Genomic DNA, 18,901 nt, shown 5'->3' with positions numbered 1-18,901 from the left:
CACACATATATATATATATATATATATATATATATACATACATACACATACATACATACATACAAAGGTATTAAAAAAAACATACTGGCTCAAAACATCTGAACTGTAGTGTATATCCACTTTCAGGAAAGCCCTGAGTTAAGTCACGCTTGGATTTGCTGAAAGCAGCGTGACAAGACAATTTTGTGGAAACCGCTGTGTTTGGCACTCAATCTGAATCCACTAAAAACCACATACTGCTCAATACCCAAGTAACCGCACCTGAAACATGGTGTTGCTAAGAGTTTTTGTTTCATTTCAGCAGCTGTAAGTAGCCCTGCCTGCTGCTAGATAACTGTGAAGAGGTGAAATCCCCCATCATCAGTTACATTCTGCCTCCCATTAGTAGCTGTGATATTAATTGCTCTGAGCATAACTTACAAAGGATCTGTGTTTATAAAATGAGCACAACAAAGTGCTGTTTAAAAATCTAAAATAGTGTTTTAAAATCATTAGCAATTGTGAATGAGCGAATATTTTAGCATGACATTTTTGATATGCTGCTGTAAAATGACCATTGCACCCCCCCCCCCCCCCCCCCCCCCCCCCCCCCCCCCCCCCCCCCAGCCTCCCCCCTCCCCCCACCCAGGCAGCCCCTCTGCTCGCCCTCAGCCCACCATCATTGTGGTGCGAGCCCCGCGGGACTGCCATCCCCCAGCGACACCGTGGTTGGAGTCTCCCTCACCTCCGCCTCCGAGGCCCGGACTCTGCCTCGGCCCGTAAACCCAGTGGCTCCACCTCGGCTCCTAGCCCCCTCGCCTCCACCGTCACCCATCGACCCATCATCTCCACCGTGCTCCCTCGCCCCCCCCCCCCCCCCCCCCCCCCCCCCTTAAATCTCAAAGAACGTTTTCAGGTGTTTAAATAATTCACTTTCTGTGAAGCACAATCTGTTTTTCATTCACTTTCAATGAGCTTTCAATGGCACATGAAGGATGCTTGCAATTTTCCAGCATGCTTAATAGCTGTACATATTTACATCAAGAGCAAATGCCATAACTCCTCCACTGTGTCACCAGAGGAGCTTTGGCATTCTTCCGCTTTATCAGGACGTTCTGTCATGCCATAGTTTGTCTCGTTTGGTAGGTATGGACACAATGATGTCTGCCCTCGTGTGACATCCATGTCGGCTTGCTCTATTTGCAGATAAATCCAAGGACAAATCTCAGGCGGCTCAGAAAACTGCCAGCAAAAACAGCACCGCAGCCAATAAAGTGAGCAGCAGCAACGGAAGCAGCACGCCGAACAGGTACTGCACCCAAGTCCCGACTCTCCACGCCGCGCAAGCTCAGAATGATGTACTGCTCTCATCTCTAATATAATGTCATTAAAAGTTGAAACCCTGGGGTGAGAAAGTTTAGCGGGGGCTTATTTCAAACTACTCACCAAATAAATCAATCCTTTATCAAAGTCTACCTTCCTTATGAACTGTGTAATCAAATTGAACAGTGTTCCAGGCAAGAATCCTCTTACAATTCTATTAAACTGAGCAATCGCGGAGAGAAATGTCTTGAAAGGAACTATCTCTGAAAGGCATGTCTGTTACAACACACAATTGCACGATGGCCCATCAAATTGGCTGTGTAAAACATCATTTCCAAAGAAATTCTTCAATGGGAGACCGGCGAAGAAAGGTCCCCATTAGTTTCCATTCAGGAATTCTGTGAATGGAATGAGATTGTAATGGATTTCTGAGTGTCTTAACGTGGTTTGGTGGGGTCAGGGAAAGTGGCGTAGTCAGGAACATGTAATTCATCTGAGATGAGAGGAACAGAGGGGTCACGGTGTGCTCTGGTTTAATAATGAATGACACAGTCAAGAGAATTCAGCCCGTAGCTCAGGGGCTTTGAGAAAACAAAGAGCCTAATATCGGCACTTTTTTGTCCAAAAGATCATATTCACTTTCAGAACTTTGGTTTACACTCTTTACGAATCACCTCATTTTTACACGTGTGCAGTAGACCAGCTTCATTTTGGCTAGGTATGTTGGTTTGAGCGAGCTGTAGAGCATTGCAGGCTGCTTTCCACCATCAAAATCATTTCTTAAAGTCATTGGAATAAAGTCTAGTGTTAGCAGCCCATAACAGTGTTGCCAACATGGGAACACTTCAGTGGTAACACTTTAGCTTAGGGTCAGATTCTCACTATTAACTAGTTGCTTATTAGAATGCATATTGGCTGGTTATTAGTTCTTAAAAAGCACATATTAATGCCTTATTCTGCATGACCATATTCTAGATCCCTTAATCTGGCCACATACCTACCTAACTACCTTACTAACTGTTAATTAGCAGCAAACTAGGAGTTTGAGGCAAAAGTCGTAGCTAATAGTTAGTTAATAGTGAGAATTAGTCCCCAAACTAAAGTGTGACCCAAAAAAATAAATAATAAAAGTTATTTCTTTACTTTGTTTTTAATAGACAGAGAACAGAGAATTTGAAACGACAAAATAATTAAATCAAACTTATCATGTTGTGTTTTTAATGCATTTAAGATCATTTTGGGAAGGCTAGTATACACATTCTAAAGCTACTAGCTACTTTTCACTCCATTATTTGAACATTAGATAAGAGTTTATCTAACATAACTCTCTACCCAAAGAACGGCTCGACTTCAAGCATTTGTTGCTTTAAAGTCAGCGGAGACCAGTCTGTACTATTCATGAGGTTTTATAAGATCTTAAGTGGTGCTATATTACATTTTATCACTGGTGCCTATCCAGAACATCTCCAGCTTATCAGTTATTCTATATTTCTGAATTAAAGCCATTTGTTTTGTTCTCTTTGTAATGCTTTTAAAGCCAAAAATATTATAATAAAGAAAACATTTCAGCAGACTTTAGTTGATGCCTGATCTCTTCACAGCACTAAAGGGAGCAAAGAGAAGGAAGATAAAGAGAAGACCACAAAGGAGAAAAAGGAGAAGAAAGAAAAGAACCCAGGAAGCACTCCAGAGGCCAAGGCAGGAGGGAAGGACAAACAGAAGGAGGAGAAACCCACTGAGAGCAAGGAGAAGACGCCCAAGGCTGACAAGGACAAGAGGAAGGATGACAAGAAGGAAGAGAAGAGCAAGATTGATGGGAAATCCGCCGAAAAAGAGTGGTCCAAGGAGCGCGACGTGTCCAACGACAGCAAGACTAAGGAAGGCAGCAAAGTGGAGAAGAACGCTGGGGCCGGAAGCATGAAGTCCCTCGTGCCCAGATCCGAAGGAGTCGAGTCTGAACGGGGTAAGACGGCCCTGATGCTGTTCGCTTAAATATGCTTCACTACACTTCTTTGACTTTGTTTGGGCTTTATTTGAAGAGTTAATTGGGAAAAAAACGATAACTCCATTTTGATTTTATTTTTTCAGAAATCATGTTTTTTTTTTTTTATTGCGCATTCCAAGTAATATCAATCAAATGCAGTTGGGTTGTTTTGATTAAGTAATAATAACTTAAACAAATACAGGTAATTTACAAAATTAAAGTTCATTGAAAGTATTATTATTATTATTATTTTTTTTTTTTTACATATTAAAAGTTTGTTTTATAGCAAAAGCAGATAACTCAAACAGTCGTTTTTTGGCAAAAGCAGATAATTTTCACATTTCATGTTTTAAAGTTTTAAAAAAACACTTGTTTAATCTTTGTAATCTCCTCAGATGAGAATGTAGATGCCTGACAAACGTTGTTGTGATCATAAACTGTATGGATGTGATTAGGGGTGTGCGATATTGACAAATTACATCTCGATATTTTCTGGGATTTTATCGATAACGATAATTAGACGATATTTTTCTGAGGTCTAAAACGTAAGTCTCTTAATTAACTTATTGTTTATTGAATTCAATGTCACATTTGAAATCATGGTCATTTTTGGAGAAAAACGGCACTCTTCGTGTGAAATTGAATAACTATATGAAGTGGTATAAATATATAAATGTTCTGCCATGTCTTGAATTTGTGATCATTCTAAATGCATTTTAATAGACTGAATCATGCAGTGAAAGAAAACACACTACATGCGCACACACACTAGTCTAGACTTCACGTAATGTATGCGTCTCTGTAGGGATGTTTTGAATGGTTTTTGCAAAATACTCGATAATGTCAAATCGCACCTCGTTAAAACAACAACTGTGGCTGTATTCAGCATGATTTTTGTTGGCGAAATAGAGCAAAAACAAGCAATATGGTGTCTAAAACGTAAGTCTCTTAATTAACTTATTGTTTATTGAATTCAATGTCACATTTGAAATCATGGTCATTTTTGGAGAAAAACGGCACTCTTCGTGTGAAATTGAATAACTATATGAAGTGGTATAAATATATAAATGTTCTGCCATGTCTTGAATTTGTGATCATTCTAAATGCATTTTAATAGACTGAATCATGCAGTGAAAGAAAACACACTACATGCGCACACACACTAGTCTAGACTTCACGTAATGTATGCGTCTCTGTAGGGATGTTTTGAATGGTTTTTGCAAAATACTCGATAATGTCAAATCGCACCTCGTTAAAACAACAATTACGATATTATCGCAGACGATATATATCGCACACCCCTAGATGTGATTACATGCAATACACGGAGCTTTTCCTTCACCATTGTAACGCGCTGCTTTTGCAAGGTTCCGTGAAAACGTTTCCGCTTTTATTTTAGTTTTTCGCCCTGTAGATATCACAGGTTCATCAAGTTTGTCGAAATGATCCATCCTCGATCACTTTTAGTCTGCTTTGACGAAACTCCTCTCAGCTTGCACGTCTTTTCAAAGTGAAAGTAGCCTTGTCACCTGACTTGAATACAGAGCGCTAATTCGCTAAAATGGACTTATCGGCTTCTGTTCATGAACAACAAGGGCGCTTTTCGGCTTCTGCAGTAAAACGTGAACTCGCGATGCCTTGAAAGTGGACAAAACCGGCTTTTTTGACAAAACATGTTTAGGCTTCAGATCGAACTATATGTGGAGAATAATGCATGGCAATCAGCTCTTTTTTTTTTTTTTTAAAGTGGCGTTTATCATTTTTTGAAAATTAACTCTTAATTTTAAGAAGAGTACGTAAAGGATTTTGGATTTAGTTCACCCTAAAATTAAAATGTTCCTTTAGACACTCACCCGAGTGTCTGTCCATATTGTTTAAATTGCATGCTGCAGAACAGAAAATCTAAAGCAAAAAAAGCATTTATTGAACCTGAACCTCGTATTTCTTCTCTCAGCAGAGCAAAAAAGACGAAAGCTTGACACGCACTCGTCACCGTCGCACTCCTCTGCAGTTAAGGTTAGTATGGCCTGAGGAGAGCTGTGCACTTCTTTCCTCTTGTCCCTACCTGTCGGAGATCACGTGTTTTCCAAACCTTCCTCGTCCTTCCGCGTCACCCACTGGAGTTTGAGAGGAGGCTTCTGGAGCCCAGCTGTTGTAGGAGAGCAGTTGGGGGGAATTTGGCATCTTATGGACTATTATTATTATTTTAATTTTTTTTTGGAGAAGTATTTTTTCAATAGATGTCAGATTTTTAAGATAAATTTCCAAGGACTTGCCAAAATCTTAAATTCTAGCACATGCTTCGTTTTTGCTTTTCCATGCTAAGAGAATCTAGCCAAGTGCCTCATAAGTTTTGTTCCTTGTCGTACGCCGTACTTTTTGCGAGATTGTAAATATAAATATTTATTTTTGTAAATCGCCCTCCCTTTTTGAATCATAGCATATTACTTGCTGAGGAAGCAAATCGTAAGAGATATAAATAAGAATCAGTCCTTTTGCTTTTTAAACGAAACTTCGAGACGAGAATGTTTCCGCTGGAAGAAATCCTGATCGCGTCCGATCTCCTCAACGTCGGCGACTCCTGCAGGAGCTGGAATGTTTCACCGATCTGGGATCCCAGACAGGAATATGCTTCTCTTCAGTGCTACTTTTTTTTTTTTTTTTCCCACACCCGATTCGTGGAAGGGTTTTCGACGAGAGCTTTCCAGATATCCGTGCAACCAGCAAGACGGTTCGTTCAGCATCCAGAGAAAGCCGCGTCACCAGCAACTACTGCATAAAGAGAAGGGCAACCAGGAAAAAAAGTGTGGGCATGGCCTTCCCAGAGGGATCTGTCTATCCGTGACCAGGAATCTTGTTGCAATTGTCTATGAGTGAGACCTCATGCCAAAGTGTACATGACCACCTCCTATTCCCTTCATTTATGAATCCTAGCTGAGTTTAGCTTGTTTTGTCATCTTCATCAACTCCCATAGTTAATCCACAGAATGTATGCTCTATTTTAGACCAAAGATACGAGTTAAGATGTTTACCTATGATGCTCAGTGCAGTGACGTTCTCCAAACACATGCAGGTTGAGATAGTCCAGCGCAGACTAGCGTTAGGCTCCGATAGTCCGGTCTCTTCGTCTCTAACCATGTGAAAGTTCTAGTCTTTGAAGGTCTTTGGGGATGTGTTGATTGACGGCCAGCCTCCCCCAGCCTTTCTCCTGCTGTGTGCCATCCTCTCCAGCTCATCTGTCATCTCCATTCATTCCTACAGGACAATCTCAACGACTTCAAGGACTCAGCTTCAAAGGTTTGGACCTTTTTCAGTCCTTAACTCTGATTGTGTCTTCAAACCTAGTGAATGGTCTACCCAGACCATTCAAGCGGTCATTACAAATGAAAGTTATGTGCAATATCGGTCGCCGTTATTGGTTCAAAACATCCGAGCAATGCTCAAAAATATTGTCCATGTAAGCAGTATTTGTCCAAAATGTACCTTTGATGGCCAAAAATGCAGTATAGCTAGACAGCATGTTTTATAGTTTTAAACACTCCTATACTGTCGTTAGGCTGCATTTCTTTCATGCCAAACACCTCTGTGGGGTCCTAATAGGGCCCTATGATTTCCATAATGCAGAAAATGCAGAAGGAATTGTGTAATCCAGTCGTTAAAATGGAATTTACTATATAAATGGAGAAATCAAAAGTAGAGCTGTGCAATGTGACTTGAACACATGCACTACTTTAGAGTCAGCTCTCCAGCATTTCATTTGATGAAACACAAATGCAAACCCCCCAAAATAAGTTTTGTTTAACCTGAATTTATAACGTGAAGATATTACTATTGAAAAGTAGAATGTGCTTCTCAAAGTAATATCACACACTTTTTCATCCATGTTTGAATTTAACCAGTAAACCTCTCTTGTGCAGTGCTTTGCCAAGAAATGAAAGGAATTGTTCAAATTTCAATGTAATTAATCTTTTACATTGTTTTGCATTCATTTTATTACTGTTTTTTGATCATTTATTTGTATTACATTTAAACAGATTCTAGATTTCATAGGTTACTGTTATTGTTAACATTTTAATAGATTCAATTATTTGACGAATTCAGTTGATTACACATAATTTGTGATTGTTACAATTAAATGTCACTTAACAATTAAAATGTAAAATGCACAATTTGGGGAAAAATAACAGAATTTGGGTGAAAATAAAACTGATTTAATTGAGTTGCTGTACATTCCAAATGATACCATCATGGTAGGCAGCAATTGCTTGGGCGTTCCAAACCCATCTGTGATGCACAGGAATGCTGTCTATGTAGGCAGCATTCTTTCAGACGGATGCCCAGAAATGCTGTGTGGGTAGGCAGCTCACTAGCCTTTGAGATACTCCCAATATTTATCTCGTCTTGCTGCAGAAACTGTCCTCACGCTGTATGTCATGAATGCGTCTGTAGATTACAGCACATTTTGTGCCACATGCCAGGTGTGGAATGTTTCTTGTGGTATATCGGTCTTTAAAAAGTCCATTTTCCCTTCAAAAACATGCGTAGCGCTCTTGTGCTCGCACATCCCTCTCCTCCTCTGCCAGGACATTTTATATTCTGCTAATGTAATTTCAGCCCAACAGCATCCTCTATTCTTCCCGTGGCTACGCTCTCCTGGGCTCCTCTCTCAGTCCTCGCTGTCTGATTGGACTCTGGTCCTCTATTCTGCCACTCCGGTCTCTTTTGAACAGCTCCTGTCAGCGGGCAGGGAGATAAGTGTTTTTGCAGTTTGGTCACTGAAGGATGTTTGGAAATATGCTGATGGCACCACCTGAAAAAGCAATGCAGCTGAATTTTGAGCAGCCTGTTATTTTATTCTCTCTCTCTCTCTCTGAAGGCCTGCTGTCAAAGTATTCCCCCACATCAACTGCAGGATCATCCAGATATGAAGGAAGAGAGGAGGCATCACAGACCCTCAGTATAGATGTATTTAGCATTAGTTACAAAATCTGTTATTTTCCTGAACCGGTTGGGTTGTTTCTTGTAGGATATCGTGTCAGCTGTGTATTATTCTTGTATTTCAGTTGTGATGAATGATTAATTCTGCAGTCATTCACTCTCAAGGAGTTTGTGAATACCCTTTCGAAACAGAGGTGCTTTATGATGTTGGGTAAGCAAGTGTCTTTAACATATATAAGAACAAAACAAATAAGCAGTGGAACAAATAAAAATGACAGAACCAAGAGATAGACGGCGAAAATGCTCCTGGAAGTTTGTCAGGATTTCAACAGCCGTTTCAAGTCAAGTAATCTTTCAGAAATTGAAAATAAAGTACTATTTTATTAACTGGTTCACAACCAATTTATTCACAAATCAGACTGAATGCGTAAGTTCTGACGTTAAAGAGCGTTTCTTTCAGGTATCAGAAATCACTACTATGTCAGGTCTTTGAAGGAGGCTAATGCCGGGTTCAGACTACACGATATTTTTGTCGGTCACGATATGGCGCTTTTCCACTGCGTGGTACGACTCGGCATGGCTCAGTATGGCTCGGTTTGCGTTTCCACTGCAGTTTAGTACCGCTTTAGAGTGGGCGGGATTATTCACATGTCGTTATAGTTGCGCCGCGACTCCTGAAAAACATATTCATTCCGCGTCGCCCCATCAAGCTCTCGCTGGATCCGCTTTTCTGCTATCAATGAGAGGAACGTCTGTACTTCCTCAACAGACAATGAAACAGACACTTTTTGGTTGTTATAAAAGGTGCGCTTGTTTAAAACAGTTGCATTCAATCCTTCGCTGGCTGTGCTGATTTAAATCTAGCGGTTCTGTTGTGTTTGTGTCGCAAGTTCAGTGACGCAGGTAGTGACGATTCTCTCCGGCCAATCCGTGATCAGCAGAGTTTATACGTCACGTTTTGGTAACGGTACGGTTCACTTGGAACCTCAACCGAGGGGGTACTAAAAAAGTACCAGGTACTGTAACCAGTGGAAAACCCCCCAAAAGTGAACCGTACCGAGCCGTAACATGCAGTGGAAAAGCACCAAAAGTCACTGTGTCAAATTACACGATTTTGACTCCTAAAATCTTGTCGTGGCGTGGACAAGAAACATGTCAGACTACACTTTGCTTCCCGACCGTTCATCGTGTGCCGTCTTTAGCGACGCGTGTGATGTGATCGAGAAGGCGGAACTAGCGACGGACTTCTGAAAACGAGTGTAAACATTGCTGAAGCGCTTCCGCTATAATTCGCCAGCATTTTTCTTTCTTTGTTCTGTCGTGGTAGTCCCTCAATGACACATCATACTGGCAGGATTCATAATCCCACCTAGCAGCACCATCTCTTTCATTTTGCGATGTTTGAAACGTGTGTATGAAAGAGCTTCTGTGCTGCTATTGGTCAACGTCACCAATGTAACAGAACTCGTCGTGGACGACGGGAAAAAAAATTAAACATGCTAGTCTTTCTGTCGTGAAGCATCGCAGACGTGGAATCGGTTGTCGTCCACTACGATGGAATCTTGCGTCCCAACGGCCATTGTCGTTTACGAATCCCCATGACACCTCAAACGTCAAGCAAATCGTGGCAAAATCGGGCTAAAATAGTGTAGTCTGAACCGGGAATTAGAGGCTACAGTAAGCTGGTGAAGATGTGAATGCTCAGGTCATTTGGAGAACAATCGTTAACCGCCTTCAAAAAGACTCGTTCCCCCCCCCAGTATCTCTTGCTCTGTTGGATCTCAGTCTGGTTTTGTTCCTCTCCCCCACATTTATCAGCAGAGCATCTTTGGATCAGTAGGAGAGTCTGAAATGGCAGTTTTCCAAACAACACTAACCACATTCTGCTGTTACATTCCAAACAAGAATCATATTTATTGTGAGTGTGCTTTTATGCACATGGACATTTTATATATTTTTTTTTCCCTCCATTTGATTTAAGTTACTTTATTCTGTGTGTGTCAGTTCCAGCTGGAACATGAATATGAGGCTAATGATCAAACAACTTAAACAAAAAAAAAATAGCACTGCAGCAAATTGTTAATGAAGCTCTTTTGAGAGCATGAGTTGCTGAACATGATGTGGGCAGTTGAGTTTGTGTCCTGTGCGTCTGGCAGCTTGTGTTGTGTAAAGGATGAAATTAGACAGTGTGTATATACCTGCTTCCACCTGAAAGTACATCTTCATTAATTTGCAAAGACCAAACAACAGATGAGTTTACATTTAAGGTTTTACATTTTATCTTATTCCATGAAGCATTTTGGGGCTTGGCACTCTCTGCTAGTTAAGACTACAAGTAAAAAAATATTTTGATAACAACTAATCTGCTGATTATTGCTACAAACATTTAATATTTATTAAACATATATTATATATAAATTGTATATAAATTTATATAAATTAAATAAATTATTTTTAAAGGGCAATATGATTATTTAGCATTTTAATTTGGATTAGATATTTCATTATTTTAATATATTAATACTCATTTATTAATTGAAATACTTTTAAGTTGCCTCCCCTTGGAGGTTTGCTGAGAGTGAGAGCGACTGCTCTAGATCTCTGCAGCAAACATTCAGGCTTGTCATTTTCTGTCTGAGATGTTGATGTTAAGCTTGAACGAATGCCAACAACAGTTTATCTTGCTTGCTCATGCTTCGTTTTTGTTATTTGAGCACTTTCCACGTGTTGTTCTCCAAATGAATTTCTTTGCAAAAGTAAGGCTTCATCCATGTTCTGAAGATTTGCCGTTCTTAAGGAGCATTGTGATGTTTCATAACAGTATTGCTCAATGCTTGTTTGAAGAGGTCAACTATTTGTTGGTTGATTTGTGAATCACGACCCTTACGAGCTTTTCTCGTGAATCATATCAGCGCTTCCCAATGCACTGAAGCATCCAGCTGCAGTGTACTCTGATGCCACATTACGTACACAATGAATCTGCAAGCAAACAATGCAAGCTGACTTTCTCTTCATTTGTGCTTATTTGAAAGTGCTTTAATTCTGTAAATGTTAAAAAAAAGTCAATAATCGTAATGTTTTTGAGCAAAATAATGATTATTTAAGCAATATCGTGCAGCCTTAACGTACAGGTCAAATATTAATTTCGCCTTGCATCCTTTTGGCCTCTGACCTTTTCAGCTGTGGCCACTGAATACCTGGCAAGATTAGCATGACGTATCAATAAGTTTGTGGACTGATCCTCCTTGCCTTTTTTCTTGCTGCCTAGCAACCCAGTAAAATCGCCCTTTTGTAACACTTTTCACATGGAGGTTTGCCGCTTGTTTTGTGGTGCGTTGAATGCCTGATGCGAGGCACGTGAAAGGGCTGCATATGTGAGTTCAGCTTTTAATAGAGTGCTTGGACTTCCAGTGGGTGTGTCTGATAGCACTGTGAGGTGTGAAGGCTCATGGGAAGGCGAGTGCGACTCTAATGGGGCATGCTAATGAAGTGGCAGCGGGCCGCTGCGAGTGCTGTAGCTCTCATCCTGCAAGGTGTTAACCCTCTCTTATCTCTCCATCCAACCCTCAGCACCATCCTAACCACAGCACAGTCCTGCCCAAGAGCAAAGAGAAGGACGACGAGAAGAAAGAGTCTGACAAATCCAGGGACCGTTCCAAAGAGAGGGAGAAGAAAGAAGACCGGAAGGACCGGAAACGAGTAAGTGGCTCCGTCCCTGACGCTGTTAAAGGATTTGGACACTTGGTGAGGTTCTTAAAGCACTTTTCTCATTTGCAACATGGACGTCTAAAGAGCCGTAATTGAGTTGATTTGCGCCGTTTCTTCATCTAGGACTACTCAAACAGTGACCGCGAGATGAGCCAGGAAGCCAAGCGCCGCAAAGATGAAAATGGAATGAGTGAGTCGATTACGCCTATCTTTTAAATTTGTTTTGCCCTGTGCCGAGAGCAGGAGAGGCGAGCTAGCGAAGCGGAACGTTCTTTCTCTGCAGAGGAGGCAATCAGAAAGCCCTCCCCGCGGCGGCGGCGCAGCTCTCGTGTGTTATCTGACTCACATGACTGCGCTCTCTCTCTCTTCACACAGGCTCCTCCAAACACAGCAAGAGCGCCAGCCCCTCCGAATCGCCCCACTCCAACGACAAGGACAACAGCAAACGCTCCAAATCCACCAGCAAGGACAAGAGTGATTTGGCCAAACCGGAGAAGACCTCTGGAGGCAAAAAGGTTTGTGACTGTTCTGTTCCACCTATACAACTTACATCACTCATATCTGGGGTTAAGATGTCAAACAAACCCCTAAAAGTGTTCAACTCGACTCATCGTTCGTGATCCCATTGAGTGACTGACCAATGTCTAGAGAGCAGAATATCATAGTCTATATTAGAAATCTGATGGCAGTTAATCTCATTGTTGAGAATATGAGGCGGCATAAAATATACATGACTATAATTAAAAAGACAATGTAGAAAGATTAGATTAAAATCATAATGGTCAATTCAAATGTGTAAAGGCCTGTTCACACACACACAGCGATAACTAACTATAGCGATTACTGGAGCTGCATGATTCATCAAAATAAATCCAAATGATGATATGGCTTAGTGGTTACGATTTAAATATGCGCTGTGTGTTTCACAATGAAGTCGCAGCACTGTGTTCATTTACACGCGATCGGCCTGTGTTTGCTGCTCCACATGAGCTCAGTCTCTGCATCAGCTCTGAGTTTGGGAACACAATATGCACCAGCCATCTTCATAAACCTGTAGTATGAAGGGATTATGGACAAAAGTGCAGCTTTGAGAGTTCCCTGCAGTTTTCTGTCAAAAGGTTTAATGGTTAAATGTTTGAAAATAAGACAGCCACGAATATTAGTATTGTCATTTTTACAGTTGTAATGTAAAACAAAATGAGTGTTATTAATATTTGTATTTTTATTCATCTTTGTAATTTTACAGTGAAATATTACTCTTTTTTTTTTCTTTTCTTTTAATTCAGTATATATATATATATATATGTATCTCACAAAAGTGAGTACACCCCTCACTTTTCAGCAACCATTCTAGTATATCTTCTCAAGGGACAATATTATAGAAATTAAACTTGGATATATTTTAGAGTAGTCAGTGTGCTGCTTGTATAGCAGTACAGATTTACTGTCCTCTGAAAATAACTCCACATACAGCCATTATTGTCAAAATAGCTGGCAACAAAAGTGAGTACACCCTAAGTGATAACCGCTGTATGTCGTTTAACCATGCAAAGCCACATGTCCTATTCACCATGTTCATGTTTTTGTCTACTTGACAGGACCATACATATTTGTGTATCTTGTATTAGAGCAGTTAAAATTTGGTGCTTTGTGTACAATTCTCTCATACTGACTGCTGGATGTTCAACATGGCACCTCATGGCAAAGAACTCTCTGAGGATTTGAGAATTAGAATTGTTGCTCTCCACAAAGATGGCCTAGGCTATAAGAAGATCTGTAACACCCTTAAACTGAGTTACAGTACATTGGCCAGGGTCATACAGAGGTTTTCTAAGACAAGTTCCACTCGGAACAGGCCTTGCATTGCTTTAGAGTTTGCAGAAGCGGGAGATCAGCTTGTCAGTACTCAAACCATACGCCGCACACTGCAGCAAGTCGGTTTGCATGACCGTCGTCCCAGAAGGAAGCCCCTTCTAAAGCTGACTCACAAGAAAGCCCGCAAACAGTTTGCTGAGGACAACCTGTCCAAGAGCATGAATTACTGGAACCATGTCCTGTGGTCTGATGAGACTAAGATAAACTTGTTTGGCTCAGATGGTGTTCAGCATGTGTGGCGACGCCCTGGTGAGGAGTACCAAGGAACTTGTGTCTTGCCTACAATCAAGCATGGTGGTGGTAGCATCATGGCCTGGGGCTGCATGAGTGCTGCTGGTACTGGGGAGCTGCGGTTCATTGAGGGAAACATGGATTCCAGCATGTACTGTGACATACTGAAGCAGAACATGATGCAGATGTGCAGTTTTCCAACATGATAACGACCCCAAACGCACCGCCAAGATGAAAACTGCCTTGCTGAGAAAGCTGAAGGTGATGGAGTGGCCATGTCTCCAGACCTGAACCCTATTGAGCACCTGTGGGGCATCCTCAAGCAGAAGGTGGAGAAGCGCCATGCGTCTAACATCCAGCAGCTCCGTGATGTCATTATGGAGGAGTGGAAGATGAACTCCATGCCCAGTAGGATTAAGGCAGTGCTAGATGACAATGGTGCTCACACAAAATATTGACACTTTGGACACAGTTTTGACATTCACTTAGGGTGTACTCACTTTTGTTGCCAGTTATTTAGACAACAATGGCTGTTTGTTGAGTTATTTTTAGAGGACAGTAAATCTGTACTGCTATACAAGCAGCACATTGACTAGTCTAAAGTGTATCCAATTTTCATTTCTATAGTATTGTCCCTTGACAACATATAATAAAATGGTTGCTGAAATGTGAGGGGTGTACTCACTTTTGTGAGATACTGTGTGTATATATATATATATATATATATATATATGTATGTTTTTTTTAGCAATAACAATATTATATCTTTTTTTTTTCTCATTTTTTTATAGCTATATAATTACATACTCACAAATTTGGCCAAATTGTGTAGCCCTACAAAACAAAACAAAAAATCAAGCATTTTATGTAGGGATGCACCGATACTGGTATCGGTATCGGCCCCGATACTAAACGCTGATACCACACAGCATGTGATAAGTGCCATATTCAGACAATGAAACACAGACAAAAGAGCAACAGACAGCAGAATGGAGTTATTAGAGATTAAGGATGTCTATGGAGTATATGTATGCAATGAATATAATGTTGCTGAAATGTGTGGGGTGTACTCACTTTTGTGAGATACTGTGTGTATATATATATATATATATATATATATATATGTGTATGTTTTTTTTAGCAATAACAATATTATATCTTTTTTTTTTCTCTTTTTTTTATAGCTATATAATTACATACTCACAAATTTGGCCAAATTGTGTAGCCCTACAAAACAAAACAAAAAATCAAGCATTTTATGTAGGGATGCACCGATACTGGTATCGGTATCGGCCCCGATACTAAACGCTGATACCACACAGCATGTGATAAGTGCCATATTCAGACAATGAAACACAGACAAAAGAGCAACAGACAGCAGAATGGAGTTATTAGAGATTAAGGATGTCTATGGAGTATATGTATGCAATGAATATAATGTTAAACATTCAGTATTAACGCCTGTATAGCTGATGTGCGCGAGCTGATAAACAAAGCACACTGAGTGGATTGAGCGCACGGCGGCGCAGATGCACGAGCTTGTCGAGTGAATATACCTTTCTCACAGACATCATTGGAAAGTTTGTAGTTCGGTCGAATACGTCAAAAACAAGTAAAACAATGCACAAGTTACTTAACGGTAGCGAGGGAGAGAGAGAGAGAGCGCGCACGCAATTCTGTTGTGTGATCTTTGATGTTCACTCACTTAGCACACGCATCATTTGGATTAAAACAAAATCATAAAAAGACCATTTTATAGGGGCATTCACTATAAATGTCATTTATTTTTAACCTTAGACATACACGACTTTCTGGCGAAAGCGAATCTAGCAGCTTGTGTGAAATGCGCTAGGCTGTACTATTCTGCATCAGTACAAATATGTGCACGTGTCGCGCATGTTTTGCTTGCTGGAGCGTTTCTGCATTATATGAGTGGCTCTGGAATATAAATCGCAGCATGTTTCAGATGACAAAAAAAACGCGACTTCTATTTCTGAAAATATCACAGTTAGGAAATTTATGAGTGGTTCCCTGCATTATTACAGCAAAGCGCGTGATTACAGTACTGAGCCGCTGCAATGGAGCAGCTCTAATGCTATTAAATTAAAGATGATGTACCATAGAGCAAAAAATTAACAGTGAAAGTAACAAAAACTTGTAAAATACATTTTAATGGGCATAATTAAGTCTGAAAATAACAGAAGGATATACAGTGAAACCAAAAATGATTGAGACCAGATATAATTTGTGATATTTTTTTACCAGTGGGTGCAGGACACTATAGTTCATTTATGTAAGTGAGGATAGCAAAATAAAGTAAACTGACAAATTATACCCAAAATTTCTTCATACAGTGGACTACCAGTAAAAAAACATTGAAGTTGAGGTTTGCATGAAGCTGGGTGACAGCATGCCCAGGAGACTACAGGCTGTCAATTAAGGCTAAGGGTTGCCCGACTAAGTATTGATAGTTGTGTAAATACTGTCATACTAACAGCTGTCTAATTTTTGGTTGATTGTAATCTATTACATACCTTTCTATCAAAGAAATCTAACATTATCAAGCTGAATTTGCTCTGACACGGTTTAACTCGGAGTTCTTGTCATATTTTATTACCATTTTCTAAACTATAGCGAATAAACCGTGATAATGTGAGAAATGTTGAAGGTGTCTGAATAAATTTTGGTTTGACTATCTATTTCATAAATGAAGTTAACCAACTAACATTATACATACTCTTTTGGTTTCTGTACCCAATATTTAAAAAAATGTACAAATGCAATAAAAATATTGGTATCGGTACTCTGTATTGGCAAGTACCAAAAACAAAAGTATCGGTATCGTGCGAGTACTGAAAAAAGTGGTATCGGTGCATCCCTAAATTTATGCGTCTCAAATTTTATTTGAAAAATCAGTCGCCCAGCCCTAATTCTATTAGCATCCACAGGAACAGATAATGAGGTCTCGTTTGTTTGTAAGTGTGTGGTGCAGTTGTGGTCCGCTGCTTTGAATGCTAGCGCTGTTTAAAGCTGGTTGGATTATGATTGGCTGTCAGTGTTTTTATCGTTATATATAGCTTTGATCATTAGATTAGTTTTGATGTGGTCATTCTTATAGAATTAGAACGATTATCAAAACTTTGCAGTTGTTGTCTTTGGTGTGAACAGACCTAAACTTGCATTATGAATATGCTGTAACAAATCTAATATCCTACACATCCCCAAGAATTGACTTTAAAAACTAAAATGCAATAACATTGATTATCTCAGGTTTCACTTTATTTGAATCCTTTTTGTTTGAAACATTTAAAGTAAATTTATATTATATTTAAAAAAATATAGCAAGCTTTTACAGTTTGATGTATTTTCATGAGGAGACCAACCCTGTGCCTGAAACAAAGCTTTAGAAATGAACACTGCTCGATCATCCTTACATCTGCAGAGAAGCCCTTTTTAACTACATCGAAACTCAACCAAAACACCCAAATGCACCAATTAAACAGCAACTGTAGATCCAGTGTGAAATGAAACCATTTCCTGCACATGTTCACCGATGCTCTGGTGTTTCCTCTGCTGCAGGAGTCCAGGCACGACAAAGAGAAATCCGAAAAGAAGAGAGACAGCACTGGCGCTAAAGAAGAGAAGAAACAATATCCTTTGATGCCTTAAACACCAACGGCAGCGTGTAGAGATGGAAAGAAGTCATGCTCTCTGTATAGAAATCAGCTTTAAACTGCACTGGAGCAGATCAACAGTGTTTTTTTCCTTAACATTCCTCACTCATAAATCATCAGAAAAGCACAGATAATCCATGCTGACTCTCGAGGTGAGCGTTTGAGGACACTTTCCTTTTTATTACTCGTTTCTTAAGAGTGGAGAAATGGGTCGGTGAATGTGAAAAAGAGCGGTAATTGATTTGCAATGTGCTTTTGGATAATGCAGAAGTTTTCCTGAGTGGCACTGGCTGCAGTAGTTCCTGCAGGATTCATCAGCCCAGCTTTCTCATCCATGTCAGCATCTTAATTCACCGTCTGGAAAGAGGACTCCCTCGCACACTTAGGAATCTTGCCTGCATCCAAACTCCTGTTGTTTTGCCTAGAAAAGTTGTCGCTTGTATTTTAATCTGCCATTTTTATTGTGATATTTTCAGTGCTTCACTGAAAGTTTGTTTCCTTTAATATTTAGCACAATGTGCTGCTTGCATCACAAACAGATTCAGGTTGAATTGGTGTCGCTCTCAAATGCTTGCGTTTTTATGACCTCGCGTATTACTTTCTTTTCTGTTTTTTCTTTTTTTTTTTTTTTTTTATTAAAAATTAAATTCTTTTTTTCCTTTATTTCTACAGTAGTTCCTGCAGGATTCATCAGCCCAGCTTTCTCATCCATGTCAGCATCTTAATTCACCGTCTGGAAAGAGGACTCCCTCGCACACTTAGGAATCTTGCCTGCATCCAAACTCCTGTTGTTTTGCCTAGAAAAGTTGTCGCTTGTATTTTAATCTGCCATTTTTATTGTGATATTTTCAGTGCTTCACTGAAAGTTTGTTTCCTTTAATATTTAGCACAATGTGCTGCTTGCATCACAAACAGATTCAGGTTGAATTGGTGTCGCTCTCAAATGCTTGCGTTTTTATGACCTCGCGTATTCTTTTTTTTTTTTTTTTTTTTTTTTTTTTTTTTTTTTTTAAGTAAAAATGAAAGCTCTGTTTTCCTGAATACTACCTTTTTTCCTTTTTTTAAATTCACATGTGACATTTAGACTAGGTGTTTGAAGCCGTACAAATGCTCTATTTGTATATTATGTACACAGAAATAAAATGGTTCCATGTAATAAGACATTTCCTGTTACTTTCATTTCAAATGT

The 18,901-nt window shown here is 39.8% G+C and overlaps 1 protein-coding gene across 1 annotated transcript in view; it reads left to right on the top strand.

Annotated features, from left to right (window-relative positions):
* thoc2 (THO complex 2) overlaps positions 1-18,340 on the top strand; it is a 92,978-nt gene extending 74,638 nt beyond the window's left edge. Inside the window, 10 exon segments of the mRNA XM_016254987.1 lie at positions 1,186-1,288; positions 2,904-3,265; positions 5,241-5,302; positions 6,548-6,583; positions 11,795-11,968; positions 12,056-12,122; positions 12,308-12,447; positions 17,618-17,688; positions 17,819-17,864; positions 17,981-18,340. Coding sequence (XP_016110473.1) covers positions 1,186-1,288; positions 2,904-3,265; positions 5,241-5,302; positions 6,548-6,583; positions 11,795-11,968; positions 12,056-12,122; positions 12,308-12,447; positions 17,618-17,688; positions 17,819-17,846 — 1,043 coding nt within the window. The 3' untranslated portion in view covers positions 17,847-17,864; positions 17,981-18,340.
* The last annotated feature ends 561 nt before the right edge of the window (positions 18,341-18,901 follow it).

This window comes from Sinocyclocheilus grahami, unplaced genomic scaffold, assembly GCF_001515645.1.
Source record: "Sinocyclocheilus grahami isolate Dianchi unplaced genomic scaffold, SAMN03320097.WGS_v1.1 scaffold1300.1, whole genome shotgun sequence".
Classification (NCBI taxonomy): Eukaryota; Metazoa; Chordata; class Actinopteri; order Cypriniformes; family Cyprinidae; genus Sinocyclocheilus; species Sinocyclocheilus grahami.
The sequence above is the reverse complement of the archived record's forward strand: the minus strand, read 5'-3'. Positions and strand labels throughout refer to the sequence as shown.